General features: G+C 42.9%; 1 protein-coding gene across 1 annotated transcript; it reads right to left on the bottom strand.

Moving 5' to 3' along the window:
* Positions 1-1145: 1145 nt before the first annotated feature.
* Positions 1146-14440, bottom strand: APOD (apolipoprotein D). Its single transcript, XM_055568623.1, has 5 exons — positions 14284-14440; positions 10801-10950; positions 6738-6859; positions 3622-3710; positions 1146-1625 (listed from the first exon to the last, which is right to left on the bottom strand). The coding sequence occupies exons 1-5, from the start codon at positions 14323-14325 to the stop codon at positions 1390-1392; spliced, it is 639 nt and encodes a 212-aa protein (XP_055424598.1). The 5' UTR covers positions 14326-14440; the 3' UTR covers positions 1146-1389.
* Between the last annotated feature and the right edge of the window lie 236 nt (positions 14441-14676).

The following is a 14676-nucleotide window of genomic DNA, read 5'->3' as shown; positions in this document are numbered from 1 at the left end:
ACACTCTGGGAAGAACTATAGAAGTCAAGCCAGGCGCCCTCCACTGGGGTGGGCAGTGACATAAGGCACAGGAAGCAGCAGAAGGCTGAGATGTGGGAAGAGGCTCTTCTTTAATACCTACAGCTTCATTCCCACCTCTTTGTCTAGTGAGTTTCAGCCTTCAGGAATTTTGAATTGCAAGCTACCTTTTGAGGTCATATTTATTTAGTAAAATGAAAATGATACTATTAAGTTTCTTGTAATTTTTATAACCTTTAATATAAAGCAGTGAAGAGTCTCAAAAGCTCCAGGAAATGAATATTTTATATTTGTGCTGAAAATGCAAAAATCTAATCAAATGGCTTCATTTTCTATTCATTTCCCAAACATTAATGGATTACAAATTTTGTGCGAGATAAGAATAATCGCAGGGTGATCATTTTGAGGTTGTTTTGATTTTAAGAGTTAAAATGTAAAAAAAAAAAAAGAAAAAGAATCAGCAGCAGACTCCAGGTGCTTCCTGACTCCTTGAAGCCGGAATGCCCCAGTGTGTGACCGTACCACCTTGTAAGCGCCTGTGTCTGGCAGGGGTTGAGATTTTCTCAGAGCTTCCCGGGCTCCCGCCACACGCCTCTGCCTTTGCACCCCTCAGCTTGGATTAAAATCCATATCTCTACTTGTCAGTCTCCCTCGATAGTCTGTGAGCTTCTGTGGGAGGAAATGGATTCTATTTCTCAATGTCTGGAATGCTCTTGAGTCCCAATAAATATCAGCTGAATAAAAGACAAAAAAATTATTTTCTTAAAAAATTCCCATAGCTTCTCCCTCACAGATTCTCTTCATTGCACAGACTCAAGCTGATCCCATTCTTCACGTGGTTCTGAAGACCTCCTGAGAGCAAATGTTTCCAGGAAACTGCCTGTCAGAGACTCAAAACTTCCATAGGATTCCCCCTACTAAGGACTGCCCATTGCAGGATGGGGGCACCTGGATTTGGGTCACTTGGAATGTGTCTTTGCCATCAGCTTTCTCTTTCTAGAAACAGGATTGTTACCTTTAAACTGTTCAGGGCTTCATTTTTTTTTTCAACATCACTGCTTAAGGATTTCCAAACATAAGCTTCTCATTAAAACCCAACAATAATTAGTCCAGTTTAGAATCTACTGTGAGCTCAGCAGGTCAGCAGCAAGTTTATTATCAGACTCGCAAGGTAACAGAAAGGTGCATGGCTAAATGTCTGGGCCAGCTTGCCTTGGGTTCTTCTCCATTAGCTTCTGCTGCCACGTTTCCCTTCTGGTAGGTGTAACAGTTTGCTCTGGTGGTTTGGTTTGTCTTTATGAGGGTTGGTATAGGGGGAAAGCAAAGCAAGGGAAGGAACATGGAGTGAATGCAGCTCCCTTTAGAGCCTGGTTACATGGACTCGGGACAGTTCACCTGATCTGTGATCGTCATTTTCTCAATTTCAATGTTATTAGAGGTCAGGATATCTTTGAGATAGGTCACTGTTTCTGGAGGGAGATAAGGGTTTCTTCCCAAGATCCAAACATGATCCATGTGAAAAAGCCAGATGATTGTGGTACAGGAGTACACGAGGGCGTAGTTCTCATAGTCGGTGGCCAGGACCCAGTACGGAGCTGACGGCATGACTGAGAACCAGAGGAAGGCAGTATTAGGAGGGACCAGGGCAAGAGAAACCTTCATCTCCAGGGTCCTGGAAGCCAGGCTCTGGGATTCTAGTTCTTCTACATCAGTGGGTCTGAATTCTGGCTTCATGTGGGAATCATATGGGACCTCTGAAAAACACCAGGCCCATCTCTCCCCACCCCAACTCCCAAAGGCTGAACTGGAGCTTATTGGTACTTTCGAAAGCTTCCCAGTAATTCCAATGTGCAGCCAGAGTTCAGAGCCATCATTCTGGATCCCCATTCCCTGACTGCAGGTTGGTACCTGGAAGCCCGTAATATCTGGAGGTTTGGCTGGATCCCCTGGACAGGTGCACTGAGCACAAGTGCCTATGGAGCCATTACTCAGTAAGTGGAGTCAAGAATGTACGGTCAGGGGCCCCAGGCTTTCCAGGTTTGTACCATCCAGCTTCCTCTATAATCCACCTACAGGAGGAGGTAGGGGCTAATGTTGGTTTGCCTGTTTTTCTTCTTGTGTGAACTTTGAAAACCCCACTATTCTTAAGAATATGGTAAATCAGGTGATGGCTGTTGTTCAGTCACTCGGTCATGTCTGACTCTTTGTGACCCTATGGACTGTAGCCCACCAGGCTCCTCTGTCCATGTGATTTCCCAGGCAAGAATACTGGAGTGAGTTGCCATTTCCTGCTCCAAAGGATCTTCCAAAGGGTCAAACCCACATCTCCTTCATCTCCTGCATTAGCAGGCGAGTTTTTCACCACTGAGCCACTGGGGAAGCCCAAATAAGGTGGTAACAGTTTACAAATTCTTCCTCACAAAGGGCCTATAGAGATTCACTGATTGACATCTGAGTAGTGTTGAAAGTTCAGTATTAAAAGGGTCTTTAAGAAGACAGATGGAGGGTTTACTTTCTCCATTTGAATCCAGAAATGTCCTTTGTGAACTTGACCTCCACAGCCAAGCCAAGTGTGTGGCTCAATGGCACTGGCTCCATTGTGTCAGCTCCATCTTAGGCCTGAACTCCTAGCCCTCCCGTTTTTTGCCCTACTGAGCTTTAGCTTACTCACAAGGAAAGCACCCAAGCCAAATAAGTTCCCTACAGTCTTTATCTGATATGAAAACTGAAAGAATGTCTTTTGCTGACACAGGTGGTTAATGGTCATGAGACCCCTGGGGTGAGGGTGGGAGGAGGCAAATCCCTCAGTTTCCATCAGTGTGGACATGCTTCCTTTAGTAGTCAGATTCTATTTTTAGCTGTGGCCCCATTGAGTGTCCCTGTCCTCCTTTTGGCAGAACGCAGTGCAGCTGGGAATACCTCTGATGGTCGTCTACATGATTCTGCCTGGATGTAAGTTACCCATAATAAACATAACCGTTCTTTATGGAGTTGCCTGCTTTCTTTTCCAGTCTCAAAGCTCCTTTTAAATTCAGAGGATATTATTCAATAACTCCACCTCCAAACACCAAGGAAAACCCATTGCCCAACTGGAAGGGGAACCAAATGAAACCCCCAAAATTTGGCTAGAAAGTGGCAAAAAGAGCCAGAACTCCAACTTACCTTTACTCTTACCAGCTCTTGTTTTTAAGCTTTCTCACATGTTAGTCGTTTTTCTAATAACTACTAATTTTGCAGTTATTAGTTCCCTCTGGGAAAGAAGACTGGCTTGAGTCTCCTAATACTCATGCCCAACGGGCCTAAATCTGTGCTTCCTCCATTGACATACTTCCTGTAGTTTTATAATAAATCACCTGGCTGCTTGTCAGTATCCACACTGACATGTAAGCTTCACAGGGACATTGGCCAGCTCTGTCTTGCTCATCTTTGCATCTCCAGGGCCTAGCCCAGCATATGGCAGGCAGGAGGTCGTCCACAGGTAACTATGCATTGAATCAGTATAGGTGACACTCAGATGTGACAGGACTGCTCCGACCCAGGGCTCTAGCCTTCACTTTGTCGAGCTCCTGTCCCCGACGCCTCCTGAGAGAAGTGTATACTTACACCAGAAAAACTTAACCGCCAGCTTGGCAGGCTCTGTGATGTTCTCCTGGGTGGCTTCACCTTCAATTTGATTCACAGTTCCATCAGCTCTGCAGTGAGTAAAAAACAGAAACAAAAAAACCTGAACCAGTTAAAAGCCACAAATCAATGAAAGGCAAGACTTGTGACACCAACAATCATGGTGGCCAACAGTGCAATTTCTGGGTAGGAGATTCTTGAAGGTAGGCTGGGTCCTGGGTCCATTCCCTCCCCTTTGCTTTATTACTGTCTCTGGACTGAGCAGAGAAAGACAGTTTTGGGGTAATAAGGATCAACAATTGCAATGGCCAAGGACTGGATGATATGCGAGACCCTGGCACTTCAACCCTTTTTTTCAGAGTATATGTAGTGGCCTGCAAGGCTGTTTCTTGCTCCTGGACGCCAAAGCATGACAGAGGAAAAAGGGAAAATTTACAAACAAATGAATCAACCTCACACAAAAAGAATATTCATTCTTTAAAAATGACAAGGGTCCAAAGGAAGACATAAAGGCTGACTAGATCACTAAAAATCCTGCAAAACATGAAGTCTGCAGATCTGCAAAGTTTTCCCCCTCTTTGGGCCTCAGTGATATCAGAAGCTCTGAAACGAGTCTGATTTTTCTTTATTCAAGACTCTTCCAGTATTGTTTTGGTTCATGCAGGGTCAGAGAATCAGCCACTGTGTTGCAGCTCACAGGAAGCTTAATGGGTAATATAATGGCCACGGGAAGTCTTTCTGAGCCTGTGTGACTACCAGTCTGACTGGTACTTGTTTTCTTGGAGTTGAACACACTTCTTAGACAACTTAGGAAACAGGAATGGCAACCCTTCATGCCCAGCTTCTTTCATTTGTCTTCTGGTTTTTTCTCCATTTCACTTCTCCCTGGTTTTAATTTACTTTAAAACTTTTTAATTTATTTTCTAATTTTTACTTTTTGGCTATTTCTGCTTTATTGACTATGCCAAAGCCTTTGACTGTGTGTATCACAATAAACTGTGGAAGATTCTGAAAGAGATGGGAATACCAGACCACCTGACCTGCCTCTTGAGAAACCTGTATGCAGGTCAGGAAGCAACAGTTAGAACTGGACATGGAACAACAGACTGGTTCCAAATAGGAAAAGGAGTACGTCAAGGCTGTATATTGTCACACTGCTTATTTAACTTATATGCAGAGTACATCATGAGAAATGCTGGGCTGGATAAGCTCAAGCTGGAATCCAGATTGCCAGAAGAAATATCAATAACCTCAGATATGTAGATGACACTTCCCTTATGGCAGAAAGTGAAGAGGAACTCAAAAGCCTCTTGATGAAAGTGAAAGTGGAGAGTGAAAAAGTTGGCTTAAAACTCAACATTCAGAAAACGAAGATCATGGCATCTGGTCCCATCACTTCTTGGGAAATAAATGGGGAAACAGTGGAAACAGTGTCAGACTTTATTTTTTGGGGCTCCAAAATCACTGAAGATGGTGATTGCAGCCATGACATTAAAAGACGCTTACTCCTTGGAAGGAAAGTTATGACCAACCTAGATAGCATATTAAAAAGCAAAGACATTATTTTGCTAACAAAGGTCTGTCTAGTCAAGGCTATGGCTTTTCCAGTGGTCATGTATGGATGTGAGAGTTGGACTGTGAAGAAAGCTGAGCGCTGAAGAACTGATGCTTTTGACCTGTGGTGTTGGAGAAGACTCTTGAGAGTCCCCTGGACTGCAAGGAGGTCCAACCAGTCTATCCTAAAGGAGATCAGTCCTGGGTGTTCATTGGAAGGACTGATGTTGAAGTTGAAACTCCAATACTTTGGCCACCTCATGCAAAGAGTTGACTCATTGGAAAAGACTCTGATGCTGGGAAGGATTGGGGGCAGGAGGAGAAGGGGACGACAGAGGATGAGATGGCTGAATGGCATCACTGACTCGATGGACATGAGTTTGAGTGAACTCTGGGAGTTGGTGATGGACAGGGAGGCCTGGCATGCTGTGATTCATGGGGGTCTCAAAGAGTCGGATACAACTGAGCAACTGAACTGAACTGTGGCATCTTAGTTCCCTGACCAGGGATCAAACCCTCACCTCCTGCATTGGAAGTGTGGAGTCTTAACCACTGGGCCACCAGGGTAGTCCTTTCTCCTGGGTTTTGAATCTCTTGAATCTCAGCTTTGTCACTTACAAGCTCTGTGACTCTTGGGCAAATTACTTTACCTCTCTGTATCTCAGTTTCTTCATCCACAAGAATGGATTTAATAATAGTACCTACCTCAGGTTGCTGTGGGGATTAAATGAATAGCAATGCTCATTTACATATACATAAATACATGCACTTGTACTCACACAAATATATATGCATACAGAAGAGTGCCTTGCACATAGGAAATGCTTAATTAATATTAGTTATCATTGTTTATTGTTACTCTCATGTTTGTTGATGGTGGATGGGTAGCAGTTCTTACTGGGTTTCAAGTTTATATTTGCTTTTAAAATATGAATTTTGGGATCAGTGAAGAAGCCCTCAATGATAGAAAAGTATATCTCTGTAGGCTCTCCTGTTCACAAAACCTAGAATGTGACTATGTATGCATTTCATTCTTGCTTAATAAGAAAAGGAGTTGTCTAACAGTTAAAACTGTCTGAAGATGGAATAAACTGTCATGGACATTGATGAGCTCCCAGTTTCTGGAAGGATTCAAGCTAAGCTAGATGCTCTCAATCAGCAGGTGGTATAGAAAGGGCTTCTCTTTTGGTACTGGAGATCAGACAAGAGAGTCCCTGCTGTCTTTTGCTTCCAGAAGGTCTATTTTGGAGGGAGAGCAGGAAATCTTGCAGTATGTGTTACCATTAAGTCCCCAGGGTCTCTCACAGGCTCCGGGACACAATAAGTTGCTCAGCAAGTAGCCATGGAAATGAATGAGTGACTTGTAGTCCCTACCATCCTGCCTGCCAAAAGCTGTCTTTTCAGGACCTGTTGTGAGCAGGCAACCAAGACCCAGCGATGTCCCCATCCTTTCACACTAGAAGGCAAGGGCACCAGTCATCCCAGGACAAGTCTGCAGGGCTGCCTCCAGGATGTACAATGCCTTTGAAACCACAACCACTCACCTCAGCTCCTTGTTTATCACTTTGATGTTTCCATTTTCCTTTAGTGAGTAGTTGGCTTGGATGCAACTTCCCTTCTCAAAGCTCACTGGGATCTTCTCAATTTCATACCATTTTCCAAGATACTGCAGAGACAACGACAGGCAGAGAAAACCCTGCGGCTCTCTGGGGACCTGAAGACTCTTCCCCATTGTTGTCTTTCAGAGCAGAGCCCTTTCTTGGGGAAGCCAGGCAAAATGGGCTGCATTGTTCCCAGAAGCCACTGAGCAAGATATTGATTCCAATGGGAATAAGTGAATCGGATGTGTGGGCATTGGTTGAATGCCACCATCCATTCCTAAAGTGCTCTTATTTAGCTATGTTCTTGGTGTCCCCTTCAGTCAAAACCTATGTGAAATTCTAAACTCTGTAAAAGGAAGGGATTGGTTTAGATGATGTAAGATGTCATCTCAAATATTTTATGATTTTACAAGGCATCTTTGAATTGTGTGCAAAGTCAGATATGTATACTGTGGGGAGCTGGGACTCCAGAATCGACTCAATTCTCCTCATAAGATCCCACACGAGGAGTTGGTCACAGAGGCTTTTGGCATGAGATTAGGATTTAGAAGACCTATATCATTCTTCCCCTGGGAGCTTGCTCTCAGACCATAACTTCAGTGCAGAATCAGCTTTAGAGGAACTGAGCAACTGTGGGTGAGAGTGAAGGGAGACAGTCACACCCTGCTTCTACACATTCCCCGGCATAGCGACTGCTTCAGTCTACAACCTTCGTGAGGGCAACTTGGTAATGTCAAGCAAAACTAAAACTACATTTACTCTGGCCCAGCAATTTCACTTCTAGAAAGGTATCCTCCTGAAAATAAGAAATGATGTATGTCTAAGATCATTCATTGCAGTTCTCTTTGTAATATTAAAAGACAGGAAGTGGCTTGAGTGAGCATTAATAGGATTAACTAAATGATGACACATCCATACAATGGAATGCTATACACCCTCTTTTAAAACACAACAGGCAATTATCTCCAAGATACACTTAATGGGAAAAGAACCAGGTGCAAAATAGTGTATATATATTAAGCTACCTTTTATGTAAAACTGGGAGAAAAGGTTATATCGGTTTCCTATTGCTAATGTAACAAATTACCACAAGCTTGAAACATCACAAATTTATGGTCTCATAGTTTGGTACATCTGAAGTCTGACAAGGATCTCACTGGGTTAAAATCAAAGTGCGGCAGGGCTACATTCCTTTCCAGAGGCTCTAGAGGAGAATCTGTCTTCTTTCCAAGTCCTTTCCAAGTCCTAGATGCCGTTTGCATTTCTTGATTTGTGAATCCCTTTCTCCATCTTCAGAGCCAGCAAAAACAGGTCAACGCCTTCTCACACTGCATCTCTCTGAGTCTTCTTCCATCATCACACCTCCCTGACCACAGCTGGGAAATGATCTCTGCTTGTAATGATTAGATTAGACCCACCTGATAATCTAGGATACCCTTGCCATCTCAAGCTCGATAACTTTAATCACAACTTCAAAATCCCTTTTTCTATATAGAGAAACATTACTTGCAGATTCTGGGGAATAGGACATGGACAACATTCTTCCTACTGCAATTATATATGTGCTTTTTAATATATATACACATTATCTCTCAAAAGACACCATAAGCTGTTTTTACTGGTTGTCACTGGGGAGAAATGAGGCTGGGTTACAGGGGTGGAAGCGAAAGTTTTCATTGTATCTTCTTTTGCACCTTTAGAATTTTGAACCTGGTGAATATATTTACCTAGTCAAAATATTAATTGAAATGATTTTAGAAATTTAAAAATGTATTACTCAGCAAAACAAAGCAAAATTAAAGAGATGCAATCAGAATTTGAAATGAGAGCATACTGCAAATAGGTGGCAGTATTGCTTCAGTCACCTGGCTCTTTGTTAAAATATATGTCCACATTTAGGACATAAATTTTCCTCTCATTTGTTAAAGGACATCTTTCAATTAAAATCACTGAACTGAACATGCATTTAAAGCATCAGAGAATAAGCTAAAGGTCAATTGGTTTCATAGGCATCCTCCAAAAATATCTCCATTTTATACAGTGCATTTAAAATAGTTCCATTACTGTTAAGGTGACTTTAATGGTCCACAATTTAAAACAAGGAAGCTTAATTTTCCAGAAAGGAAGAAACTCAGAGGTGGAAGATTGCTCTTCGTGTCATGTTCCCTCATGATCTCATACTATTTTTGTGAAGGGTCTTCGTTTCTCTATCTCTATAAGGAGAATGCAATGTTTAGAAATAATTATGAAAAGGAAGAAGTAAAACTATCTCCATTTTCAGATGACAGGGTTTTGTATATAGAAGATTCTAAGGAATACACACACACCCCCACACACAACTATTAGAACTAACAAATGGACTCAGCAAGGTTAAAGGATAAAATAACTAATATCTAGGAAAAAAAAGTATTCCTATACTTACAATGACAAATCTGCAAATTAATTTAGAAAATTTCCACTTATAATAGCATCAAAAAAATAAAATTCTTATGAAAATTTTACCAAAGAAGCATAAAACACACTCTGAAAACTACAAAAGACTGCAGAAATAAAGAAGATCTAAATAAATGGAAAGACATCCTATGTTCATGGATAGGAAGACTTAAACTTGTTAAGATGGCAATACTCTTCAAATTGACCATAGACTTAATAGTACAGTCTCTATCAAAATTCCAACTAGCTTCTTTACAGAAATTGACAAACTGATCCTAACATTTATGTTGAAATACAAAGGACTCAGAATACCCACAAGAACAAAGTTGAAGGACTTATATGTTCTGACTTCAAAACTTACTACAAAGCTGCAGTAATCAAGACTATATAGTGCTGGAATAAGGACAGACATATAAATCAATAGAAGAGAACTGTGAGTCCAAAAATAAATTCTTACACATATGGTCAATTGATTTTCAACAATTGTATCAAGACTATTCAGTGGGGAAAGACTAGTCTTCTCAACAAACAGTCTGGAACAGCTGTATATCCTCATGCCAAAGAAAGAAGTTTCCTTGTACAAAATATAACTTAAAATGAATCAAAGACTTATATGTAAGAACTAAAACTATAAATCCCTTAGAAGAAAATATAGGAGTAAACCTTTATAAACATAGACTAGGCGGCTTTTTTTCTTTTTTTTTAAGATATGCCACCAGAAGCACAAGCAAAAAATGAAAAGATAATTTGGGCTTCATTAATATTGAAAAGTTTTGTGTTCAAAAGACATGAATAAGATGATGAGACAATCCTTACCATATATGGGGGAGTTGATTTTATTGATATCTTTTTAGCACAGGTGACAAGAAGGCCCCTGGGGGAAGTGCTATCCTATCCTGGGTCCTATTTGAGTCACCCATGGGATCCTGCACTCCTGGGAAGCCTAGTTTTGAATCCTACTCTGCATTTACTGGCTGTGTGACCTGAGCAGGTGGCAAGCTCCCTGACGTTCAGCTTCTTCATCTGTAGAGTGAGGATAACACCTCTGCAACATCTGCTGTTGATGTCCTGTGTCCCATTGTCCTCTCAGCCCACCTCTGGGCTCACCTCCATCATGGCAAGCACTTCCCACACACACTGCCAGCTTCCACCTCAAGCCCCTGGGTCTCCTTCCCTGCGAGAGGCTTGTCCAGTGTCATGGGAGCTCCCACTGCCTGATGGCACCTATCCATGGGACAAGCTGAGGCACATTCTGTGCATTTCCTCAGAGGACCCCCAGCAGAAGTGAACCCTGTTCACAGAGTAACCTGCTCGTGAGCTCACCCTTTACTGCTTGCCTGCCTGCTCTGTTTCCACACAAGCCCACTCAGGCTTCTTGGGATCATCTCCCAAAACCTCTCTGCTCCGCAGTTCTTGTCTCAAAGTCTGCTTTTGGGAACTCTTTGGAGGCTAAGTACCTACCCCAAGGCTTGCTGTGGTCATTAGAGCAGGAAAAAAAAAAACCCAAACCTGGTAGGATGCTTATTCAAACAGGAGACAGCAAAACAAGCAGGGATTTATTCTTTTACTGCACCTTATTCACGTCGAAATTCTCCTGCACGGGAGGATGGGGGCATTTCCCGAGATGGAAAGCTTGTCCCTCAGCTGCTCCGAAGAGGCCAGCCAGGGCAGGGAGCAGCAGCAGCGCTGGCACCATCCTTGGGCTGGGTGGCTGGAGACGGACCTGGAGTGGGGAGAACAAAGCAGCTGGAGGCGTTCGGAGCCTCTGAGGCCACAGAGTCCTTGGAGGAACATGTCTGGGCTCATCAGTCTCTGGGTGGGCAGCCTCCTACTCAGCCCCTCTGAGCCCCTCGTCCTCCGGGGCCACCTCAGTCATCGGTGTGGCTGTGAGGTCTTCCTCCTCTGTGAGCCTCACTAGAACCTTCTGTGCCTCCATTAGAACACAATCTGCCTGGCATTACAGTTTGTTGGGCTTATTTGGCCAGCTCCCCTGCTGACCCCACACAGCTAATTACATATTTTTCAAGGATGGGCATGATGTTTAATTCTCCCTGGACTCTCCCACAGAACCTCCCAGTGCCAGGCACAGTAGATGCTTGTTGAATGAACAGAAGCCATGTGTGTGTGTGTGTGTGTGTGTGTGTGTGTGTGCGTATGTGTGTGTGCACTTGTTGAATGAACAGAAAAAAATGTGTGTGTGGGGGGTTGTGGTGGCGGGCATTGGGAGAGAGTGAAGCCCTCAAGTGAACCATGAGAGAAAAAATCAATCGAAAACAAAACCTGCATTTAGCGCCCTATGAGGTTCATCAAAGAAATGCCTCCCCTGACTCCACCTCCCCACACTACCCTCCACTTGCTGGCTGTTTACCAGGCCGGGAGTAGGCCTGGGAACCTTGGGGACCCCAGGATCACCTTGACTGGCTTTGAATTCTGGCTCTTCACACACTAAGTATAACTGTGTCCAATGGATGCTTTAATTTCCTTGGCTGTTAAGTGGGAATAATAATCATACCAACCTTGTGAACTTCCGAGGGAATTAAATGAGAAAATATAGACAGCATTTAGAGCAGTATCTGACACAAATGCTCAATAAATGCTAGTATGAAATGCAGAAGCAAATTATTGTATTTCCTGAATTTCTCTTCCTTCCTTACTTTTTTCCTTCCTCCTTCCCTTCCTTTCTTTCTTAATATTCTGTTGAGGCTACTTTTCGTACATGCTATACATTTAAGCAGAGAAGGACCAGTAGCTGATGTGAGCCCAGAGCCCTTGGGTGTGGAAGCTGCTTTGCGGGGGGTGCACAGTGGGCAGGGGTGGGGGCTGCAGCGCTGCTGGCGGGGTCGAAGCCTGGGTTGCTCCCCGCTTCTTTCACTGACTTGCTCTCAGCCTGTTCTCTTCCTTGTGAGTCCTCGCCTGTAGCTGCATGAGAGCTATTTCCAGCTCTTTGCCTTTCTCCCTGTGATGAAGAGGCCTGAATTGAGGCAAGCAAGATGTTCTCAGATTTGAGTTTTTAAAAGAATGTGTCATAACTGGGATAATTATAACCACTTTCTTAAGAATCTCTAAATCTCCAAATAACCTTTAATAATCAATAGCTCTTCTTCTGGAGGTTTTGTTGCGTGTTTTTCAAAAGAACAGTTACATAATGAGTAAAAGTTGATGTGAGGTTGAGGGGAGGAGGGACGGTCCCCGAGTCCCCGCCTTGAGCACGTCTGCCCGGTGGAGCGGGGAGGGCTACTTTCCTTGGTCTCTGAGGCTCCGTTTCCCATCAGCCCCTGCCACCAGGTAAACAACATCTGTTTTTAACCTTTTGCGGGGTGATGGATTTGCCAAAATCCAGCCTAAACCCACAAAAATTTGCATTCCTTTCCAAGCCCTTCTTAAAACCACTGAAGTTCTACTCTTGGCCCCTAGTCGGCTCCAGGCTCAGTGCCCTGCCCAGGAGTTCTAAGCTCAAGGATGGCCACACATTATGCACATTCGCCACAGCCCCTAAACCGGGCAGAAACTTAGAGGTCATTTATCCACCCCCTCCCCTCAGATGTACCGATGGGGAAGCTAAGGCCCAGAGGGGCAGAAGGCCAGGGCTCAGGCCCCGTCTCCAGCTCTCCATTCTGCCATAGCCCTGAACTTTGCTGCCTTCTGTGACCACCTTCAGTGGCTTCAGTAAACACCTACCTCTAATACCTGATGAATCTCATTTTACCACATGACAGTTAGACCCAAAGTCAGCTCCTGACAAATATCTTGTTACAAAATGTTCTGTAGTGAGCTGAAATGTGTTCTTTAGCTCTGCAGGATTTCAGAGCATAACTAATTTTCCCTGCCTGCATCTCTTCCAAAGATGCTTCTTTATTGCAGTAGTTTTAGTCCTATGACTAAACTTCTTGTGAGAGAAAGAGTTGATAATATCCATCATTTTTTCCCAGTGCCCCTTGTATTCTAATTCATGCAACGCTTGTTGAGCAACTTCTGAGAGTAAATCACATTATTAACCTGTATCTATGAACTCGGATATGTATGACTTACTTTTGCATCTTCTTCTAACACTAATGGGAAGATGGTCCTAACGAAGAGACTTCAAATACTTTTAAAAATAGATATAATTTAAATGTTATATTAACTGAATATTAAATAATTAGAAAAGAATTCTACTAAGGTTATGGTGCATCCACCCTGGGCCAGAATTGACTCTGTGTATTACTACTTACACTCCTTGAGCTTCTCCAGGGAGAAGCCCTGGTTTCAGTATTTTACATGGACCTGAGTCTCTACAACACCCAGTCTGGAAGAGTCCTGCACTAACATTCTGCATGTACTCAGTGAGGTTACTTCCTGATAAGCTGTGAAGCCAGAACTTAGACCAGGTTTCCTAAGAGTCTACACACTTGCACAATACTGTGGACCTGGCATCTGGTCTCGAGGAGCTTCAGAATATTAGGGGTGAGACTTTTAGATTTCACATGACAAAATAAAATACATTTCCACAAGTATATGGGTCTTAAAAACCATTTTGCTATTGAATCTAATAAGAAAACATATCGCCTGAAGAAAATTTTTCAGGAGATAAAAAGCTTTGCATTTTCTGTTAATATTAATATTATTTAATTTAATTATTTAATAATTAATTCTATCAATACTAAATGAATTTTCAATTCACACAGCACATTCCAACACACTTTTTGGTCAGTTTTACTGAAATGCACACTGGATAACCCCCTGAGAATTCATCTAGTACAGTATTGATGTAGGAATAATTCCTCATTGTCTAATAATGGTATCAAGGGGGTTGCCTGATGCAAGCAGAAGACTTTGAGGTGAGTCTTCTCAGGGTGACACCCCAGCTCTGGCATTTGTTGGTGGTCTTACTTTAGGCCTGTTGCTTAGGACATCTGAACTTCAGTTTCCTCATTTGAAAAACGGCACTAAAAATATCCCCCTTGTAAGGTCGTTTATGGAAAAATGAAACCAAGTGTGCAAAGCAACTGGCCAAAGGCCCTCAATCATGTTAGTTATTATTTTTAGCTGAAATGAGAATTAAAACCACAGTACATACCTTTTTTATCGAGGTGAAAGCAGTTTCCACACGCAAAATCATCCACTCTGAGATGCCCTGTCTTGGTGACTGACTTCTCCCAAGCTATTTTATAAGCTTCCTCAGGTCACTGATGTTTAATTTTAAGGCATGCCCCGCCCCCTAAGTTCAGGAAGGCTGGTCTAAAAGCTTTGCTCTGTATGAAACACAAAGATGGGATGTTATGTTCATCTCCCTCCCCCAATTTCTTTCACAGCTGCTCTCTGAAGAAGAAACAAGGAGATATTGTTCATGTGTGTGTGTGAGAGAGAGGGAAAGACAAAGTGTATTTCATTCAAAACATCCTTTTTGCTGTGTGGATTTTCTAATTTAATTTTCTCAGGCAGAATGCACTTTTAAGTTCCAGTAAGAAGA

Source organism: Bubalus kerabau, chromosome 2 (assembly GCF_029407905.1).
Source record: "Bubalus kerabau isolate K-KA32 ecotype Philippines breed swamp buffalo chromosome 2, PCC_UOA_SB_1v2, whole genome shotgun sequence".
NCBI lineage: Eukaryota > Metazoa > Chordata > Mammalia > Artiodactyla > Bovidae > Bubalus > Bubalus kerabau.
This window is presented reverse-complemented; position numbering and strand designations above follow the sequence as displayed.

Excerpts from the sequence above, each read along its gene's own strand:
- APOD (XM_055568623.1), bottom strand. The coding sequence starts at position 14,325 with ATGATTTTGCGTGTGGAAACTGCTTTCACCTCGATAAAAAAG. Across the intron at positions 10,951-14,283 it reads CTTTCACCTCGATAAAAAAG|GTCCGTCTCCAGCCACCCAG; the intron begins GTATGTACTGTG and ends TCCCCACTCCAG. Across the intron at positions 6,860-10,800 it reads AGAATTTCGACGTGAATAAG|TATCTTGGAAAATGGTATGA; the intron begins GTGCAGTAAAAG and ends TTGTCTCTGCAG.